This window comes from Rhinolophus sinicus, linkage group LG11 (genome assembly GCF_036562045.2).
Source record: "Rhinolophus sinicus isolate RSC01 linkage group LG11, ASM3656204v1, whole genome shotgun sequence".
In the NCBI taxonomy this organism is placed as follows: domain Eukaryota; kingdom Metazoa; phylum Chordata; class Mammalia; order Chiroptera; family Rhinolophidae; genus Rhinolophus; species Rhinolophus sinicus.
This window is the reverse complement of record NC_133760.1, coordinates 52528510-52549304: the sequence shown is the minus strand read 5'-3', so window position 1 is coordinate 52549304 and position 20795 is coordinate 52528510. Positions and strand designations below refer to the sequence as shown.

At 49.2% G+C, this 20795-nt stretch overlaps 1 protein-coding gene across 2 annotated transcripts in view; it reads left to right on the top strand.

Moving 5' to 3' along the window:
• The window catches only part of DPP6 (dipeptidyl peptidase like 6), a 571444-nt gene that overhangs the window by 55266 nt on the left and 495383 nt on the right, over window positions 1-20795 (top strand). The window contains exon 1 of one of the 2 annotated variants that reach the window (XM_019742502.2): window positions 11889-12434. The exons of the other annotated variant lie outside the window; for it this stretch is intronic. Within the exon in view, the coding sequence (XP_019598061.1) occupies window positions 12384-12434 (51 nt within the window). The 5' untranslated portion in view covers window positions 11889-12383. Of the gene's footprint in view, window positions 1-11888; window positions 12435-20795 lie in introns of those variants that run through there. 2 annotated transcript variants of the gene reach the window in all.

Sequence of the window (20795 nt, the reverse complement as noted above, 5' to 3'; positions counted from 1 at the left end):
GTGTGATACGGTGTCTGGTGAGCGGGAAAGTGATATGACACCCTCACGACGGCTGGCCGCTCAGAGTGACAACTGTGCACATGCATTCTGTGGGCAGGGCCCATGTTGTCACCATTCCCCTCGCAGGCTGGATCTTCACATTGAGCGTGTGGCCCACAGATGAGAGTGAGGTCATCAAATAGATCAGAAGATAACAACTTGCTCAACAACGAGCCGTACAGGTGTTAGACTCTGTCAGCAGAGGGTTCGAGGCTGGCGTGGGGGATGGGCCAGGCACACGGAGGGGGGCTGGGAAGAGGTACAGTTGGGGAAGGGGGCGTCCAGTCCAAGGACTGATGGAACTTTTCTGGACTGAATGTGTGTGTCCCTTCAGAATTCATGTGTTGAAACCCTGTCCCCTGCGGGATGGTGTTCGGAGGTGGGGCCTTAGGGGTGTCAAGGTCATGAGGGTGGGGCCCCTGAATGAAATCTGTGCTTTTCTAAGAGTCACAAGCGCTTGCCTCTCCCTCTGCTCTCCGCCCTGTGAGGACACAATGAGATGTGGAGAAGTTGGCCTGGACTGAGGTCCTCACCACACTCTGAATCTGTCAGCACCTTGATCTTGCTTGGATTTCAGCCCCCAGAACTGTGAGAAATGCATGTCTGATGTTTATGAGCCACCCCGTCTGTTGGATTTTGTGAGAACAGCCCGAGCAAACTACGATAGACTTGACTATTCATGCAGCTCAGACTCAGGGCACATCCTCCCACCTTCCCTCAAGACTGGAACCAGACAAGGAGCCAGGAGGCTGCCGCCCGAGGGGAGGAGACAGGCTGAGTGTGTCAGGCTGGTGACAGATGTGATGGTGCACAAGCCCCAGGAGAGGGGGTCATCCAGACCACATTGGGCAGGAAAACACGACGGAGCCCCTGGGGCCGCACAGGACAGAGACGCCGAGGCAAACAGACAGTATTGGAGCTATGCCACTAACCAGGGACGTGCTTGCTGTCTGTCCTGTGGAGACACGGCGCCCGCTGAGTGGGGCGGCTGGAGGGTCGAGGTAGCTGGAGTGTGAACGCTTGGGGCGAGCCTGTCACACAGTCACCACTAAAGAAGGGTGTTGTCATCATCTTCGTTATATAAATGATTATTGCTCTTCCAGGACCACCAAAGAGTGTACCATGTTCCAGTGTGGTTAGATGTTTTAAAGTGGGCCACTCTTTCAGTCTAAAGGAATGACTCATGAGAATCAGATTTCAAGGACTTAGGCCCCTGGGGAATGTCCACTGTGTCGGAGGACGTGGGGACAAGGCACCCCTCTTCCCAGTGCCTCCTCGTCCTCTCCCCCATCTCAGCGCCTCAGGAGGCTGGCTGGCATGGCTGGCATCCTTGCCTGTGGCTTCTGACTGCAGTGGGAGGCACCTGCAGGAGGTGGGGGGCAGAGGGGAACGAGGTCCCAGCATCTCCTCCCCAACTGTCAGGCAGCCTCTGCCTGCAGCCACCCTTCCTGGGGTGCAGCTTCTGCTCCCCTCCTCCAGCCCCTTCAAGCCTAAGATGGGGCATGGCTCCCCAGTCAGTAGCCCGGGGCACTGCACTGTCCTTGGTTGGTTTTCCGAAATCTCACCTGCACCTTTAAAAGTGTCCCTTCATTGACCTTTCCTGCCTTTGGTGTGAAGGCACCTTCTCCTTCCTGCAGGGACACCTGGTTGTCTGGAAACCACACCCTCTCGCTCGCAGGCCTTCTAGTCTATTTAGAGAACACCCTGCCTCATTCCTTCTTTCCTCACCCCCTAAAACAGCTGACAGTTTAACCTTTGGCAGATAGACCCTTAGGCGCACACTTAACATCCAGACAATGCCAGGGAGAGATGCATTAGTGCTCTGTGCCTACATTTCCCTGTTTTAATTATGTAGACGATGGTTATTTTTAAAAGCATTACTGGGAGGTTTAGTCAAGTAGCAGGTGTTGCAAAATTGCGTTTTCGTTATTCTTCCCCATATCAGACATGGCAATTACGGTCTCTCCTGCTATTTTACCATTTGCTAAATGTTCCTAGTCAGTTATCACAGATAATGCTTCTTTTTAAATCATATGCAGACAATTAGAAACTTTTAGGTTAATTAATTTTCTATATTAGAGGGAAATAATTACATAAATTCAAGGCAATGGGATTAACGTTATTAATAACAACAGTTATCACATGCCATAAATGTATTTTTAATGTTCACCTATGAAAATGGAGCCCTTGCTGTAAAAGTACTGAAAATTATAGTTAACCCAATTTGCGGTCTCAAAATGAAAACTTTCTGCACAGCTCCACTTTGTAAGTGAGACCTACTGTATTTCCCCAAAAATCAGACCTAGCCGGACCATCAGCTCTAATGTGTCTTTTGGAGCAAAAAGTAATAGAAGACCTGGTATTATGTTATATTATATTATGCCCGGTCTTATATTATAGTAAAATATAATATAAGTCTTATTTTCGGGGAAACATGGTATCTGGCTAATGGCTTAATATAAGTAACTAGAAATCGGTCATCCACACACACCATTCTTCTCTAATGCATCTGGCATATCCAAAAGATACGTAGCATCCCCCAAATGGCCCTGCCACGTTGCGTAAGGAAGAAAGTTTTGGTGAAGTTACAGTAAACAGGAGTTGATAAGAAGCCAGGAGTTGGGTTTGAGATAAAGTTTGCCCGAAGCTTCTCCACTGAGCTGTGTGCTCCACAGGGCGTTGTACACGTGACCCCGCAGGCAGCGATCCAGCACCTGGCCAGGTGAAGCGGATCCCTGACCAGGACGGAGTTAAAGATGAGTGAACGCATCAAAAGCAACATTGTGGCAACGCGAGGAAGAAGGGGCCAGGGGACATCGTTAAACTGATTTCATAGGACTGTTTTTTGTTTTTTTTAATTGAACTCTTCAAGGTAGACAGATAGCGTAACCCAAAGGACAGTTTGGTGTAGCGCTCCTTCAGAGAAAAGGCCGTAAAAGGAAACAAGTGTTTTCCCTTCTCGATACACACAGCAGTTCTGTCCCCACACGTGTGGGCGTTTTCCCCACACCAGCCAGTTCTCCCGCCTCTGGACCCCAACTGCACAGTTCCTTTCAGTTCTGACACTGTCTCCCTGGAGTGAGCACAGACCCCGCAGGGTAAGGGCTCAGCGCCACCACCTCAGATGCCAACAGCAGGTCGTGGCCCCCAGGTGACCCACACCTCTGTCCACGACCTCCTCTCAGGGTCAGTAATTTGGTATGAAGGCTCATAGGCCCCAGGGAGACACATTACTTGTATTTACTGGTTCCTTATGCCGGGTACACGTGGAATGCTATAATAAATGAAGAGGTGCGTGGGGCAAGGCCTGGGAGGCGGGCAGAGCTCATGCCCTCTCCTGGCACATCTCCCTCCCAGGACCCCTGAGCGCCATCAGCTGGGGAGTTCTCCAGACCCCTTCAGTTGGAGTTTCTTTATGGCGGCTTCCTCACGCAGGTGTGGTTATTAACTCAGGCTCTCTCTGCACAGAGGATGCACGGCGGTCAGAAAGTTCTAAGGTTCTAAATCATGGCAGGTCCACCCACAGTCACCTCATTAGAACAGAAGACACACTCCTGTCACCCAGAAATCTCCAGGGATCTAAGAGCTCTGTGTCAGGAACCGGCATCAAAGCCCAAACGTCGGAACAGAAGCTGCTCCTAGCACCCCCATCGCTCAGGAAATGACAAGTGTTTTCAGAACTCAGTGCCAGGAACTGGGGGCAGAGACCAAATATCCATTTCTTATTACGTCCAAGTCTCATAGTGGTATAGACAGGTAAAATGCTGGGATGATGGTTCAATCAGAGCTGTCAGTTTATTTTCCTTCCCCACATTTTGTTGTATCTGAGAAGATAGATCTCTCAGGAGAATCACAGGAACTAAAAACCAATGAGCAGTGGCCGGGAACTTACACGGGAGAAGGTGAGGGGAAGGTGCCACATCTGCTCCCACGCTTGACTTTGTTCATCTCCATCCCTGCAGGGCCTGTCACCACACGGGATTTCAGTGCAGTGGCTGAAGCTACAAGTCACTCAGTTTGGACTTGAGACATGAAAGGGAAGATGAAGCTGAGAAGAGGCAGAAAACTTAGAAACAGTCAGGATGGAGTTTTAGTAGATGCAGTTGGAAAAGATGAAATAAAGTCCAGAAGGAGGGAAGGGGGAGGGGAGGGGAGGGGAGATGTGATACCAGCTTCCCCTCCAGCATCTCAACTCTACGTTTTGAATTATGAGCCTCTCACCATCAACAACACCCACTGCTCTGTTAATTGACCTTCACCTTCCCTTCACTCAGACTGGGCTGAGTTCACAAAACAGCCCCGGATAATTCTCAACTTAAACTCTGGGTTTTTGTTTTGTTTTGAGACGTTGCACCTAAATAATGCCTAGAATGTTTTCTCAAAGGAGACATGTTTGTTTTTTCCCCCTAATATCTCCACAAGTCAAAAGTCAATCTTAATGCATTAAAATATGTGAAATATATTTATAAAAATTTATGCTATTAAGTTTAGAGCTAAACAACAAAGGCAAACATGTTACTTAAGACACATATCAAGGGTCAATTTTCTTAATGCAAAGAAATCATGGAAATCAATGTAAGAAAAAAATAAATAGACCAACAGGGGAAAATAGGCAAATATTGTAAGCCAGACAATTTACAAGATAAAAGATATATAAGAAGATGGATTTACCTTAAATCATATTAGTTAAATAAGATGTTATCATAAATGTTTTAGTCCTACTAAAAAAATGTGAATGTACATTTGTTAGCCAATCTTTTGACGTAATTGGACTTTCATGTTTTTAAATTACATAACCACACCCATAATGCCTTTTATTTCCAATTTTAGTTTCTTTAAATTAAAACTTAAAAATCTTCTAAGTGCACAATCCTTTTAGGGTTTTACTTAATTTTCCCTCATATCTTTTAAAGACAGTTTTATTAAGATATAAGTTTCATAAAAAAATGTTCACTCATTTACAACGTACAGTTCAATAATTTTTAGCATGTTTACAGAGTTGTGCGGCCATTACCTTAATCTAATCTTAGAGCATTTCATCACTCAGGAAAAAAGGCGTCCTTAGAGCCATCAGTCCTTCGTCCCCACCCGCAGCCAGCACAGGCCCCTCGCTCTACCCCAGGCCTCTCTCCCATCATATCCAGTCCTGACCAATCACTTTTTTCCCGTCTCTATAGATTTACCTAAACTGGACGTTTCATGTAAAAGGAACCACATAACATGTAGCCTTCGTAACTGGCTTCTTTCAGTCAGCGTAAACTGGGGACAAGATTCCTCGGTGTGGCAGCATGGCTGCGTGGTCGTTCCTTTCGCGGTTGAATAATACCCCGTGGTATGGCTAGACCACATTGCTGATTCATTCCGCGCTGGATGGACATTTGGGTTCTTTCCCCCTTGGCCCATCTGACACATACTGCTGCTCTGAGCATTTGCGTACAAGTTTTTGGTGGGCATACGCTGTCACTTCTCTTTCGTCTGACATTTTGAGGACCTGCCAGACTTCTCCACAGCAGCTGCACCGTGTCACACTCCCAGCAGCAGTGGATGAGGGGCCCCGTTTCTCCACATCCTTGCCAACACTGGGTACTATCTGGCTTTTTTATTATAGCAATTTTAATGGGTGTGACATGGCAACTCATTGCGGCTTCAAGTTAATAGGACTTAGAAAAGCAAAAAGAGTCAAACTTATGTTTTTAAAACTATGTGCTTGTGGCATTTTCAGTTGAGAAGAAACAGTGGGTGTTGTGTGGGCTCTCCGGCCACAGATGGGCAGCTCCCAAACATGAAGGGTGGTGATCATTATTCAGGTTTTCCTTTCTTTCTGGGCACATATAGCCCCTCAGGCTCAGCGAAAAGAACCCTGGCGGAGGTCGAGACACCGGTGTCTTCCCTACACTGGCAGCAGAATCTTAAACACAAGTGCAAATGCCTACATTTTCTACATCCATTACTTTCATTGCACGTTGGCCATTTCTCTTTTATAAAAGATTGCGCAGGAACCCTACAATATATATTCTGCTCCACTGATCCTGTAAAGTGGGTATGTCATGTAAAGGAATTTCACACTGCCTAACGAGAAAGGGGTTCCCATAGGCTTAACTGCTTATTTTTTCCAATAATTTGCTTATTTACAAAGCATTTTTATATAGACACTCTTATGTATAACACTTCTTACCTCTCTCTAAGAAGGCTTTTAATACCCACAAACTGCTGCACGAGTCAAGAGGTCTTAACTGACCGGTTAGAATGAATAGTAGCTGAGTGGTTGAATCGTTGCGGTTTTAGCCTTAAATGCTGAAGAGTGAGGCCTGCTCCTGGATCTGACCCCAGCTTCCCGTCCTTGGTCGCTCCACTTGTACACTGGGTATGGGGTTCAACACACTCACTGCCGCTCAAGACACCAGTGTGAGGAGGGAAGAGACACACACGTGCTTTGGTCCTTAGACGCCTGTTGCCTGGATGAGACCACTGTGGTCGGTCTAATGTAAGGGACGGGGTCAGAACTATCTCATTCCTGAGAAGTCTGACTTCAGCGGGCCAGGAAATACCCTGTTCAGTTGAACGAGGCCAGAGATAGAGATTAACTTACTTTCCTCGACTCTTGGTCTACTCTGAGGAAACATGGCCGAAGGTGCGATCTTCTCATTAAATTTGGCAGGTTGTTTATGTATATGCTCAGGATTGCTCACATATATTTTTCAATAGATTAATGTACGTAGGTGTAAAAAGTGATTTATGTAAAAATTGTCTGATGTCAATTCTTTTTTTTTTTTAATTGGGGAATATTGGGGAACAGTGTTTTTCTCCAGGGCCCATCAGCTGCAAGTTCAGTTGCCATTGTCAATCTTTAGTTGCAGGGGGCGCAGCTCACCATCCAGAATTGAACCGGCAACCTTGTTGTTGAGAGCTTGCGCTCTAACCAACTGAGCCATCGGCCGCCCCTCCGGAAGCTCAGTGGCAGCTCGTTGTCTTCGATCTAGTTGTGGAGGGCACAGCTCACTGGCCCAGGTGGGAATCGGACCAGCAACCCTGTTGTTCAGAGTTCGCGCTCTAACCAACTGAGCTACCTGGCTGCCCCCTGATGTCAATTCTTGGTTGAGAGGGCAGTGGAAAGAGACACAGTGCCACAGATGCCGCTCCATTCATTGTTTCATTTCTTCTAGAAACACGTATTGGACCCCTGCTGTTCATGAGTCAGTTTGAGAGCATGCAGACGCAAAGAAAAGCATGACAGCATGTGCCCTCAGCTGTGTACAGGGAGGCAGACATGTAAGGTGCCATCGTAACGATGAGAAGACCAGTGCTTAAGTGGCCAACTGAGCAGTTTGCATGTTACATTATCACTGAGTTGATAATTAATTTCATTTCCATTTCTTGGTAATGTGCCACCGCGTGGCTGTGCAAACGTAGTTGAGAAATGTGTCAGATGCGAGCCTTGGTGACGCTGGACTTACTTGTTTTATGTCCATGACCCATAAATGACTCTTCTGTCATCTAGACTTCCTGCCCCAATAGTCACAGCCTCATCGTCCCTCCTCAGAATTCACGCAGGAGCTTCTGCACGGCCTTGCCTCTTTGTCTTTGGAGGGTAAATTAGAGGACAAGACACTCACTCCTCCCCTGCATGGAGGTGGCCGTGCCATTCTTGACCTGGGGGCCTCCCCCTGGGCACTCCGTTTCCCGTAGGAAATGGCTCCCACAGCTTTCACTACTGTGCCTTCCACTCGTGTCTCCATCCCCCACCCCAGCCTCTATGCGTTAGCTCTCTGAACGGTGAAATCCCCCTGCTGGCCTCCCCTCCCCGGCTCCAGGGCCCTAATAGCTAAATTTACGTTGCTGCTTTGAGATGTGTTTCAGCTGTCACCACTTGTTTTAGCTTTCTCCGACATTTGCCCAAACATTTCACAAGCCCTATTATTTAAGTTCCCGTATCACGTTTTTATTCTTAATATTGGTGCTGTTCGTATTGCTAATTTTGATGTCTCCCACCAGACACTGTAAAATCCTTGACGATAAAGACTGTTTCCTATACTGAAGTCACTGTGATTGGCATATCATTTGTGTTGCTGCGTATTTTAAATTAACTTGTTTAATTCCTAAAGTTTTCCTCTAAACCACTGTTATTATACCTGCACATTTTGTAAAATAAATACTGACAGATTTCATTTTTTCCCCCGAAGATAATGTCCTGAAAATTCATGGGTAAATCAAATTATATGGAATGAATAATGTTGTCTATGCAATAAGAAGGCTCACAGTTTAAAGAACGTCAATAATGAATGAATCTGTGAGTAAAAGAGTAGTTTGTAATCAGAATAATCACTCTTTCTTCCTGTGCACTGTGATGGTTAATTTTAGGAATCAACTTCACTGGGCCACAGGGTCAAACGTTATTCAGGATGTGTCTGTGAGGATGTTTCTGGATGAGACAAACATTTGAATCAGTAGACTGACTAAAGCAGATTGCCCTCCCCAGGGTGGGTGGGCCACATCCAATCAGTTGAAGACCTGAACAGAACAGAAAGGCAAAGTAAGGGGGAACTTCCATCTGACTGCTTGGAGCTGGGACATCCGATTTTTCCTGTCTTTGGACTCAAACTGAAACATTAGCTCTTCTTGGGGAGTCAATCAACCTTTGTACTTGAACTTAAACCGTTGGTTCTCCTGGGGCTCCAGCTTGCTGACTGCAGATCTTGACACTTGCATTCTCCAAATTCGAGTGAGCCAAGTCCTTTAATATATAGATATGTATATTTCCACCCCATTGGTTCTGCTTCTGACTTTCACTTTGATGAGTTGGGAATTACACATGCTGAGTTTCTTGACAGTGGAATTCACCACGGTAAACTTAAACTTGTAGTAATATGTAACAAGAAAAGAGCACTGATAAACTGACACAACAACTCTGCTCTTCTGCTATAAATATTACCTGATGCCAAATGTGAAACTGAATATTTTGCCAAAAGCCTCAACTTCAATCAAATCTCCTTTAGTCAGAGCTGCCTCTAAAGCCAGCAATGTGTAAATTCAGGATGGACAAAACCAATGGTTGTATTACAGCCGGCTTGGAGAGAGCCTGCCAGGGTTCAGTCGATGCCCATGACGCAACACTGAGCAAGCGTAAATGGGACATAGGTGCTGTGAAACATGGCAGGTCCTACCTGCTCAAGCCCAGCAGAAACGCTGTGGTGCAAATCAGGAGCTAAATAAACATGCTCTTTTGCAGATTGGAAAGCAAACAGGAAATACAACTGCAAGAACTAGAGACACAAGCCAAAGGTGTTGATAAATATGGGACCCCATGGACATCCCCTGCTCACAGATGCCCCCCGGTTCATAAATGTGATAACACAGGAGAAAACCTTTCAGGGGTGGGGGTGGGGAGAGAGGTCCCGATGGTCAGGTCCTTTTCAAGTATTTTCCAATCGTAATTTTCTCATAAAGTTGAATATCCCAAATTAATATAGCAACTGAGACTCCTCCTATTTTAAGCAGTTTATAAAATGCGCGTCTTGCCCGCCTTCCCTCTTCCAGACCCCTCTCTATCTGTGCTCCTGCTTTCCCTCCCCCAGCGTTCTCCAAGCCAGGGACTACAAGCAGATGAGTGAACAGTCACTGTTGACTGTTCAGAGTTGCTTTGCACTTGTCTTCCACGCAGTGTCCCCTCTTTGTGCCTGCTCTTGGTCCTGCCACTCTGTGGGGCTGTCTGCCAGAGGCCAGGTGGACAGCACACAGATGCTGAAAGCTGTGGGGTGAGTGTTGGGGAAAACATTTAGTCTACTACGGCATTTATTCATTGATTAACGTGAAGTTGAATGCATAGTCTTTCACTTTCCATTTCCAGAGAGAATTTCAAGGAAGCTATAACAATGACAGGTTAAAAATATGTTTTTTCCCCGTTTTCTTGATTTTCCCCTCCCCATTCCATTCTGGGGGGATGGGACAGGAAAAGCAGGTTGTAGGGGGAGGGGCCGTTCCAACTGGCTGGTTATTGGTGGGAAAGAGAGGGAAGGAGATTCCAAATGCATTTGTGCTGTTTCAGATAAACAGAAAGAACGTCTTAATGCTGCTTACAGACAGAATTTCGATTGACCGTCTTTTCTTTTTCTTTTCTTTTTTTGTCTACATGAGGCTGAGTTTTAGTGTAAAGTTCAATTGTACAAGGATTGTCTGGACCATGTTCATTTCTAGTGGAAAGTTGTCGTTAAGAATCTTAACACAGGAGGAGAGAGCTTCTAAAACCAAGTCTTCTGCCTGCCACTTTCTAAGCAAAGCCACGGTCACTGAAAAGCTACTTTATAAGCTTTCAGCTTTGTTCACCTATTTCTGCCACCTACGTGTTAAGCCAAATTTGTTCCCTTGCAGTAGCTTGCACCTAAAAACCAACTGCTTGTGTGTGCTTATTATGAGTATATATTGTGTGTGTATATTACATAAACATGTTATTTGTGCATACATATATTATGTATATAATGTATGGCACATGCATGCATGCTGGCGTTGCGAGTAATTTACATATAATTTTGTAATTGCTCAGCATTTTCTGCTTCAGCACGGGTTCGAAACTGGCCTCTTCCTCATTCTTGCATGCGATTTTTTTTGTGAATGTAAAAAAATAGAAAGGCGACTCAAACCCTCCCAGCTTTTCGTGCCTGCCACTGTCCCCATGGCGAGGGCTCGCTCTCTCTCTCTCTCTCTCTCTCTCTCTCTCACACACACACACACACACACACACACACACACACGTGAGTTCAAGCCTGTTGGCGTCCATGCTGGTTGGAACGGCTCCCAATCCTGGTTTAGGGGCGGCCTGGCCCCCGGTGGAGCAACGCCGCGGCGTGGGGAGACCTCCCCTGCCGGCTCTTGCACCCGCCTGGGTTGCTCAGCATTAGAATTGGACCATCCTCTGCGTGCGCGCTCTCGGAAGCGCGCGTCCGTGTGTGATTGCAGGAGAGACCCCGCGGTTGTGACTTATTAATCCCAGGAGCGCCCAGGGGTGGCGATCGGGGAACACAGAGCTCGGTCGTTGGGCCACCGGTGGCTTGGGGTGGAGGTTGTGTTGGGGAAGCGGAATGATCTGGGCGTGGGGAACGCACCGTGGTTCCGGGGCCTTGCAGACCCCGTGGCGCCTCCCTGGGCTGTAGGAAGCAGATGGGATCAGGGCCGTAGAAACAAAGGCTGGCGCCGCGGCCCTGTGGGAAGTGGAGCCTGGGGAGCCAGGTGTGTGACAGGGCGGCGGTGCCAGCCGCGCGGAGCTGTCCAGCGCGGTGCCGGGGCCGTGCCGCTGCCGGCAGCAGAATCAGGTGCAGACCCGGGCGCAACCATGGAGACGCAACGTGTGTCCCTTAGTAACCCGAGACAACATGATTTCTCAGCTGCCATGCCTGCCGGCCCTCGGCTTTCCCCCTCAGCTTCCCCACTCTCGCGGCCGCAGCGCACCGCGCGCCTGGCGCACCCCCTGCCTCTGCCTGCCTCCCCCTCCCGTCTGGCAGCGTGGCCAGGAGGGAGTCACAGCCCATCCAATTCACCCCAGGGCAGGAGGCGGCGGCTCCATCACCGCAGAAATCACGGTGTGCGTGTTTGTAAAAACCCAGCGTGCGTGCCCGCCCCGTGCCGTGGGCCCCACCGGGAGGGCGCGGCTGCCTCGGAGCCGATGTTTGCGGAAGGTCTCCCAGCTCTGCCCAGTTTGGGCCAAACCTCCATGCAGCCTGAGCCTTCCTGGTCCAGCCCAGTCCAAGCAAAGCACCCAGGGTGTACACACACGCGCAGACGACGACACACACACACACACACACACACACACACACACACGCCCCTCCCCGCCCACACGCCCCTGGCGTCACGGCGGCCCCGCCGGGGGCCCCCGCCCTTAGGGACAAGTGCAGCGACTGCTGCACCCCGCGCTGCCAGCCGGAGAAGCCCCCAGCCGGCCGAGCCGCCACTGTGCCCGGGTGCGCCGAGCGCGCGTCGTGCTGCTGTCGCCGCTGAGCGCTGAGGGCGAGCCGCCGGACACGCAGGCTGTGTGAGCGGGTCGCTGCGTGTCTTCCTCCCCGGCTCAGCTCCCGCTTTTGTTTAAAGCAGCAGCAACCCCGCAGTGTCCTCTTTGGCTTTTATTTTTCTTCCTCGGCGGCGGCCAAAGGAGTTGATTGCTATTGTGACCTGCCTGGGAGAGGAGAGGGCAGGGCGGGCGCAGGTGGGCAAGCGGAAAACCAGGAAGCATTTTCTCCTCAAGAGCCAACTCCACCCAGTCGCTGGCGGGTCCAGTCTCTACTTGGATCACCACCGAGACGATGGATTAAGTTACTCTTTCCTGGGCCGAGAGTCGGGTTCAGATTTGGGGCAAAATGAAGGAAAAAGCAATGATTAAGACGGCGAAGATGCAGGGGAACGTGATGGTGAGTGCGGGTGGGCGAGACTTGGGGGTGGGTGGGCCACCGCAGGGAACGATGATGGGGGTGCGGGGTGGGGGGGCTGTTCTCTCGAGTCCTGAACCTCCCGGGGCGGCTGCCATCCGTGCTGCATGCAGCAGCGCCTCCCCCAGTTCCCGGCCGAACCCGCCTTTGGCTTTAGGGTGCAGAGGACCAGGTGTTTATTTGCAAATCGCAACTTTGCTGCTTCCCGGTCCCTCAGCTTTGGGCATGTGGCTGGTGTGGGCGAGGGGTCCGGGCTGTGCGCGGTGAGGAAGGGGCCCTGTCCGAGCTCCCAGCAGACCCCCAGGGCTGTGCTGGGGGAAACACGGAGGGAGGAGGTCTTCGCGGCCACGCCACGGAAGGGCCAAGGGGCCTGATGCCTGCGCGGGCCTTGGGCTGCGAGTCCCAGGAGCCGAGACCTGTTGGGGTCAGCGGAGCCTTCGGTGCGCGCGGCGCGTGCGGGTCCTCTGCTCTGATGCTGCCCCCGCGGCCCTGGCCGCCCCCCGGGTTTGAAAAAGATGATTCTCGGAAGGGTGGCCGTGCCAGGGAGCGGGATCGTGGCAGGTGGTCCCGCGGGATTACTGGGCGCCTGGAAACACCTCTGGCCCGCGGGAGGCGCCGGGCTGCAGGCCCAGGGATACTCAGCACCGACAACTTTGCTAACTCAGAATCCCGGCGCCCAGCCTCGCCAGCGAGCCCACCCCTCGCCTGCCCCCCGGACCTGGCCGCCTTTGGCGCTCCTGCTGTCCGGTTTCCCTGGCGTGGGGAGGAGGGGTCAGGGTGCTGGCACCTCCTGGTGAGGACGCCGAGGTTGCCATCTTGTTCTGTTGAAATTATGCGTGTGCCTGTGCGTGTCTGTTTGGGTGATGTCTTAACCCTCGCGGTGTTGGTGTCGGATGGGTAGGGGGAGGGTCTGTGTTTTCATGTTGCTCCCGGGTACTTTTTTGTAACCGAAGGACGGCAGATGGGGATTGCCCCGTTACTTTTGAAGGAGCAGCTGGAAGTGCAGGAATTCTTTCGGGTTCAAGGTCTGGAGTTGTTTACGAGGTGGGTTGGGTCCACGTGATGAGGGTGGGGGAGTGGTGTGTGTGCGACAACCCAGTCAGTGATCCATTTTGAGGTCTGGCTTTAAACAAAAAGAGCCAAGAAATGAAAAATGGATTGGACTTGAGCAAATACTCAGCCGGCTTAACCACACCCACAGCAAGACACCTGTTGCCTGGTGGAAGGCAGAGCACAGCTGCTCAGAACCTGGCTTCTGGCCTGAGGTGGGCATGTTCCATTCACCACAGCCCTTAAGGTCGCAGTAACTGTGTGGAGGGGGTTATTCTGCAGGGCCCTCACTCCCCACACCACATGCCCCTCGTTCAGGGCCTGTCGTCAGCCTGTGGGTTCTCCCGCTGGCTGACCTAATTGTTTATTTGTGAAAATACACATTTCCTGAATTTCCCCACTCCCTTTTTAGGCATGGTGATGTTCAGCATAATTTCTTGTATAAACAGGGCAGAACCGTGTGTGGAGTGATGTTTTCCGATGACTTTCCCACCCACCCCATAATTCCTCTTTTATGTTATGCCTGGCAGTGTGGTATTAAAACCTCCACATGTAGGACTGAGGCAGAAGGAAGGGTTGGATTTAATTATACTGATGAGAGTAATAATGATACATTACGGATTTGTTACCTAAATCTGTCGTCAAATACGTTTCTTCTCACATCTTAGATGCTTGGTTATGACAAAGCAATGTGTTTATTACCTACTTTACGGTACTCCCTCCCCCACCCCCTCTGCCTTTACTTACGAAAATGAAGACTGAAAGGAATGCTAGTGGCATTTCTCACTCATACCCTGTACCAGGACGGTCCACGGTGCCCACTGCACAGCCTCCTCTGTGCCTGCTGTTAGTAAGTGTAATTAGAGCACGTTGAGCTGCGCCTAGAGAATTCTACAGCAACTGGTCATACTTTTAGGATCACCCGATGGCCTAACAGGAAGTTGAGGCACAGGCTTACTCAACTTTGAAGTATTCTATCAGTTCTTAGATTGATAATCGTTACTCTGTAGTCCGCTTTGTACCTCCAATGAAATCCACATAGCTTTAATTGAATGGTCGTTCTGCACCGAAATCGTTATTTTGGGATTTACCCATCACTAATTTTTCATCAGTTGTTGGGAAAGCCTCTAGCCAATCACAGCGTCTCTTGGATTAGGTGCTGGCAAACTCTTTGCACTCACAGCTTCATTGCAACTCCAGTGATATTTTCCATCCGAGATGGGGACAGGGTCATTCACCTGGGTTCCCGACGGCCGAGTGGCTGCATGTGTGTCTGCTGTGAAACGCGGCAGAATGTGTTACCTTATCCAGCATCGGTGCGTCCACTGACCCAGAGACACGGAGACACAAACCACAGCTCAGGGCAGAGCGCTGGGGCCCTTTGGGCTGTCTAGACTCACATTTGAGGTGAGATGTTTAAAAGAGTGACACTTGGTAGTGCCTGGGGTAACAGAAGGGCCACATGCTGTGACAGCCGTGCATGTAAACTGCTCTGTAATCCAGTCTTGTCCATTTGTGTTCACCCTGTGTGACCATCCTGGCTCTGCCATTGGCCCCTTACAAGATCTGTGGCCTTAGCAGCCCGAGTGCCTTGGCCATACTCCATTGTGCAATTGAAAGGGAATTTTTATAAAAGACAGTCAGTGTTTTATTCCTCACACACTGCTTTGGACACTTAGTTCTGACGAACAATGAGATGATTAAGAGAAAGCAAACTTAGTGGTACACTGTCTGCTCTGCTTTTAGGCTTAATGAGTGAAAGGAACCACCTCGGTGGGAGCAGTTCACAAGCTGTATTTTACTTCTTGAGAAGAGTCTGTGTCATAAACTTTACTTTGAACATGGTGAGAACCACCAGTCTGTGCCTGCCACATTCTGTCTGCAGTTTCATACACTGAGAAAGACAGAGAAATTTTTCCATTTTCTCAGAAAAAGAATTTTTTTAAATTAGCTGTATTTTCATCAAATCTTTGGAAATGCATGGGAGATGACTTGCACATTTTCTCAGTCTTCCTTGATCACTAATACGTTGACATCCTGACTTAACCACTGTTTAAGTTGAACGGGCTGTTTCACAGAGGCGTGTCCTCTCGCAATAGGCTCTCGGGCAATGGGAAACTTTCTTATCCTAATCAAGTCCCCTCCTCTGTCCGTATGAGCTTTCCCCAGACATTTAGTTGCTTAATGGAGGCTAAGTAATGGTTGGTTAAAGAAACGAAAGTCTTGGGGACCATCCTATGCCCATGGGACAGTCTCCCCCTTCCTTGGTGTGTGTGGGGGGCTCTACAAGTAGCTGGTGAGTGAATGATGCAGCCAGAGGCGGCTCAGGAAACAGACATGGAGGCTCGGAGGTCTGCAAGCCGCAGGGACACCTGAACGTCTCCTGGTTGCTTGATGTTGGGTCTACATTAAAGAAAATGTGGGGATTTCCTGGACAGGGAATGCTGAGGTTTTTTCCTTCTGGTCGCTGGAACTGACTTGAGGTCTTTGGTCACTGATTGGATGTATCCGCCGTATTAGGAGCCTAGGATCTTTTCAGATCTGGTCTTCCCCTTCCTGTGTTGGGTAAAAAACCCCGCTGAAAGGAAGAGGCTGTTTTCTGGGTTTGGAGACCTTCAGTGCTTCCGTTAGATGAAACAGGATGGCTTTCTGACATTGACGCCTGACGCATCAAGCCCAGGTGAGCAGGGGAGGCTCTCTGAGGTTCTTTCTCTTTGAGGTTTTTCGACAAGGTGTGGGGTTGTGTGGGCCACAAGCCTCCTGGTATGGAGCTCTGCTGGGGAGCAGAACGGACATTCGTGAGGCGACTTTTAGGGGTGCAGCTTGTAGTGATGTGTGGGGGGTGCCTGGAAACACGGCTCCTGCTGCCTTGTACTGGTTGGCACCGGGTGCCACGAAAGCACGGTGCTGCTTCTCAGTGCGCATTATAGCGTGTATTTGGGGAGGAATGTACCTTCTTGAAATGGGATCCAAAAATTACTTCTTAGGTCACAGGTTATTGAGGTATCGCTGTGCATGTTGGAGTAACATGTTGGGGTAGCAATGTTCATATTTCTCTACTTCCTAGTTGTTCCCCAGCCCTTCATAAAACCAACCCTATAACTGGCCCCCATCTCATGCCTGAAGCCTGGGGGCCTCTCACTCACCTCTCTCACAAGGTTTCCAGGATTGGGGCAATTTTCAATTAAATGCCAATGAGAGATACCCAGAATTGCTAGAATTTGCAGGACGAAGTTCCCAACGCTAGAAAGGGCTGGTCAGCCATTTATAAAATGTCTCAACTGACACTTTGGTGAATAGGGCTGTTCTGTTTTCCCAGAGTCCCTTGCGGGTCCCGAGTCCTGGATCATAGGTTGTTGCTGCTGAGACGTAAAAGTACCCTAAGTTGGCCTTTTCTGTACCAAAGTCACTCCCCCCTTTCTATGACCTGTCCTGGTTACTAAACACAGTACTCCAAAGTAGTTCATCATTTGGACTTTGGACGCCCTGCGTGATTCCTAAGAGGTGTAGTGCGTTTGGAAATATTAGCATCTTTTGTTCACCCCCCGCCAGGAGTTGTGCATAGTGAGGGCCCAGGTGGACGACTGTTACGTGAACGGACAGAGGTTCGTCTCTGTGCACTGACTGTGCTTCAGTGAGAAAGGTCCAGGATTTCAGCTGCACGTTCCTCGTTTGTGAAGAACTCCTTCAAATTCGAATGTATCAGATGCGTGTAGGAGAGAACTCCATGGATGGAGTGTTTCCCACTTACACGGTTACAGTGCAGTTGAAGCTGGTGCTCACTTTAGGGGTTTTATACGTCGTTTTTTCCAACACCATCAAGCAATTGTCCGACACTAGCTGGGTGTCCTACGATTCAGCTCGGTTCCAACAGCAGAGGTTCTGTCAGATCCCGCAGGTTAGGGGCTCTGTCCCTCAAAAGTGCCCCCATTTCAGACGTCAGTGTGAAGTCCCGCTGCTCTGTGCTGCTGACAGATTGGCCGGAAGCAGAGGTACCCGCGACCCCTGCTCAGGTTCGATTGACGGTTCTCAGAGCTTGGGAAGCTACTCACTTGGTTACCGGCTCATTACAGAGGATATTAAAGGACCCAAATGAACAGCCAGATGAAGAGATACTTAGGGCGAGGTCCAGGAGGGGCCCAAACGCAGGAGCCAGTTTTACTTGATTAATCTGACTAACAGGGCCACATGTTAGAACTCAAGCAGGAGAGAATCCCAGCCCTTTAGGACACGTGTGTATACTGAGCTGAGAACAGAGCGGGCCGGCACCCATCGGAATCCCCCTTTGTCACTGTGCGTCCTGTGAGGATGGCGGAAGGGTTCCATTCGAAAGGGAGAAGGTCTGAAACCCCACCTGGGAAAATAGGTCAGCAAAGGCTGGATGATAGAATGATCAGGGAGGTTTTGAGACACGCGGGGGCATCACGTGATCCTCTGGGCAGGCAGAGTTGAGGCTTGTTTTTAAATAAACATTGTCATCAATACCTGAGGAAATAGTCATACCCTTTATAAGGAGCCCTTTGGTTGGTGGAAAGGCGCAGCCAAGTGGAGGAAGCAGAAAGTATGGAAGGAGAAGTAGACATCACAGAATAAAGAGACGTAAAGTGAAACAGGAGGGAGAAATAAGGAAATAGAGTCGACCAGGGGACACGCTGAGGGAACGTGCTGTGTCTTTACTGCGAGTTTCTCAGCTCATGTGTAGACTGCAGGTGGGGAAACCCAGATGCTGGGAGGAAGTCAGTGGTCTCCCTCTCCTGTGTCTTCGCACCCAGAGAGGAACAATTCTTTGACTGTAGGATCCTCTGTCATTTGTCTGTGACCCACCTGAAAATACATTTCAAACCAAGTGGAACTAGTAGAAACAAGGAGGGTAAAAGAGAGCGTAGTTTCTGGACCAGCAGGAGACGTTCTGGAATTTGCCACCAGCGTGGGGTGGTCTCTGCAGGAGGCCCTGGACCTCTGTTTCCTCACGTGTAAGATCAGGAAATTTGGAAAGACTGGTTATTCCGAAGTCCCTTTCAACACCCTCTCCCCAGCCTTGGTCGGCTTATGACGGTGTCTTCATCATTGACCCCAGGACATGCTTGAGAAGCAACCTTCCGCGCCAGCGCACAGATTTGGCTGACGTTGTGATCTTTCTGCCCTGACTTCTGTGGCATTTCCCAGACCACCAGTCTGCCTTGCAGTGTGTCACTGTTAATAGGCAAAGAAAAGAGATGGTGAGGTCACAGAACCTGGAGCTGTCATGCCAAAGGCCCTGGTGACCCAGGCAGAACTGTGTGTGTGCGTGCGCACGCCCAACACGCATGTGCGATCACACTTCTCAGCGGTAAAATGCATGCATCGCCGATGAGCATAGCTGTGGGTCCTTGGAGAGCTGCTGTGGCACAACCACTCTGACTGCTTACCTTCCTTAGTTATTAAAAACCTGTAACACACTGTAATATAACCGTGTGCCAAGGGTGTTCTCGTTTCCAGTAGGAGTTACTCACTGGTGGGAAGGAAAGAAATTGCTGGCCAGCTGGCCGGCCATGAGACCCAGTTGACAATGGACCCGTGGCTGGATATGGTGGGGTTGGGTCAGACCGTGCGGAGAAGCGGGGGGGTTGACCCCATTTTCGTCACCCTGATGGTGTTTGAAAAGTACGATTTTCCTCTCTCTCTTTTTTTTTCTCACCCTACTAGGCTAAAGCCTCTATTAGGCAACATATAATTTTACTTCAAATAATTCTTATTTAGTTATATATAAAAACATGTAGGAAAATCTCTACCCATGGGAACCCAACCATGAACTTGAATAAATTAGATTAACAATCTCGTAGGAGTCCAACACTTGAAGCTAAAATGGAAGTTTTAGGGGACATCCTTGCCACCATATCCATTCAGCTCAATTTCCTACATCTTCTAGAATATTCTATCTTTTTGGGAAATGAGAATTAATGATCTTCAAGGCAAAATTCTTTGATCCTTACACAAAGGGCTGATGGACTAGCTTCTCTGCTCAGGCAGAAGAAAAGAACACATAAAAGTTATCTATAACTATCTGTAATAGAAAACCAAAGATTTCCTGGTTAAATACTTGTTTTCCAGAATGAAATCCCGAGCAAACTTTTTATACGAGGTTTTTTTTTTTGTTTTTTTTTTTTTGCTATCCTTCTTCCTATGACTCTGTAAATTGCGCATATATTTTTAAGATTCTACACCCTTTCATTTCAAAACCGAACTATATTTATAACTTATGGTTTGCATTGCGCCTTTACAGATCACACAGTAATTTCCCATGGCCTATTCTATTATATTAGAAGAACTCATTGTGAAGGCAGGACAAATATTAGTTCTCTCTACGATTGAAAGAGTTAAGCCTTGGAGAGAGGGCTCTGCAGGGGAGCAAGGAGCTCAGTGGCCATCCATTTCCGGGCCACGTTCCTCGTAGTCTAGGCCATGGCCTTCCAGAAATTCTCTTTTCCAGTCACAACTGGAAGGAAGCAAAGAGTCTGGAACATGGGAATCGAAAGAGGCCTAGAATAATACCTCTTTGTACGCTGTATCCACGTAGGGCTTCTAGCTTTTTCTGGTTGACCAGAGTTTACAGGCCACTGCATCATCATTTTCCCTGTGTCTGGTGTTGGGTGTCCTTTTCCATGTCTGTGTTGCAGTTCACAACGCTCAGAGACACTCCAAAATGTATTTTGCATGTTCCGGTGAATGTGCGGTGCCACTGTGGTAGGTGGACGTACCCCACTTCCCCTGTGGAGCGAAGTCAGGGCCCTTAGAGGTCCAAGGGGCCGTGACGTTCAGAATGCCTTCACCCACCAGGGCTCCGTGTGTTCCCATCTCAAAGATATACCTGCTGCTTTGAGCAGCTACCAGTGAGCGGATGGAGAGCGATGGCCTCCAGGAGCTGGGTGGCCTGGGAACGTGAGAGAAAGGTCATGGCAAGGTCAGAGCATTAGAAGCTAGAATGGGTCTGTCAGGAAGTTGAGACAGTGGGAAACACGAACGGAGCCTTTGAGAACTTCTGATCCCCGACCCTGGAGAGAAGGACAGAGGCCTCGCTCAGCTGTGGGCATCACAGGCCTTCCAGGAAGAGCAGAGGTGGCCGGGAGACAGAGGCTGTGTGAAAACACAAGTGATAAAAGCTGCCCTGGTTTCCACTAGCATCCGAGGTCCTGCCTGACTTACGTGCCATCTGTGTTGTCACAGTCACGTCTGAGACTGCCATCGCATCTCTTGGGCTTTGCTGATTTGTATCTAAATTCTACTCAGAGGTCCTTCACTCTAATAATGTAGTTG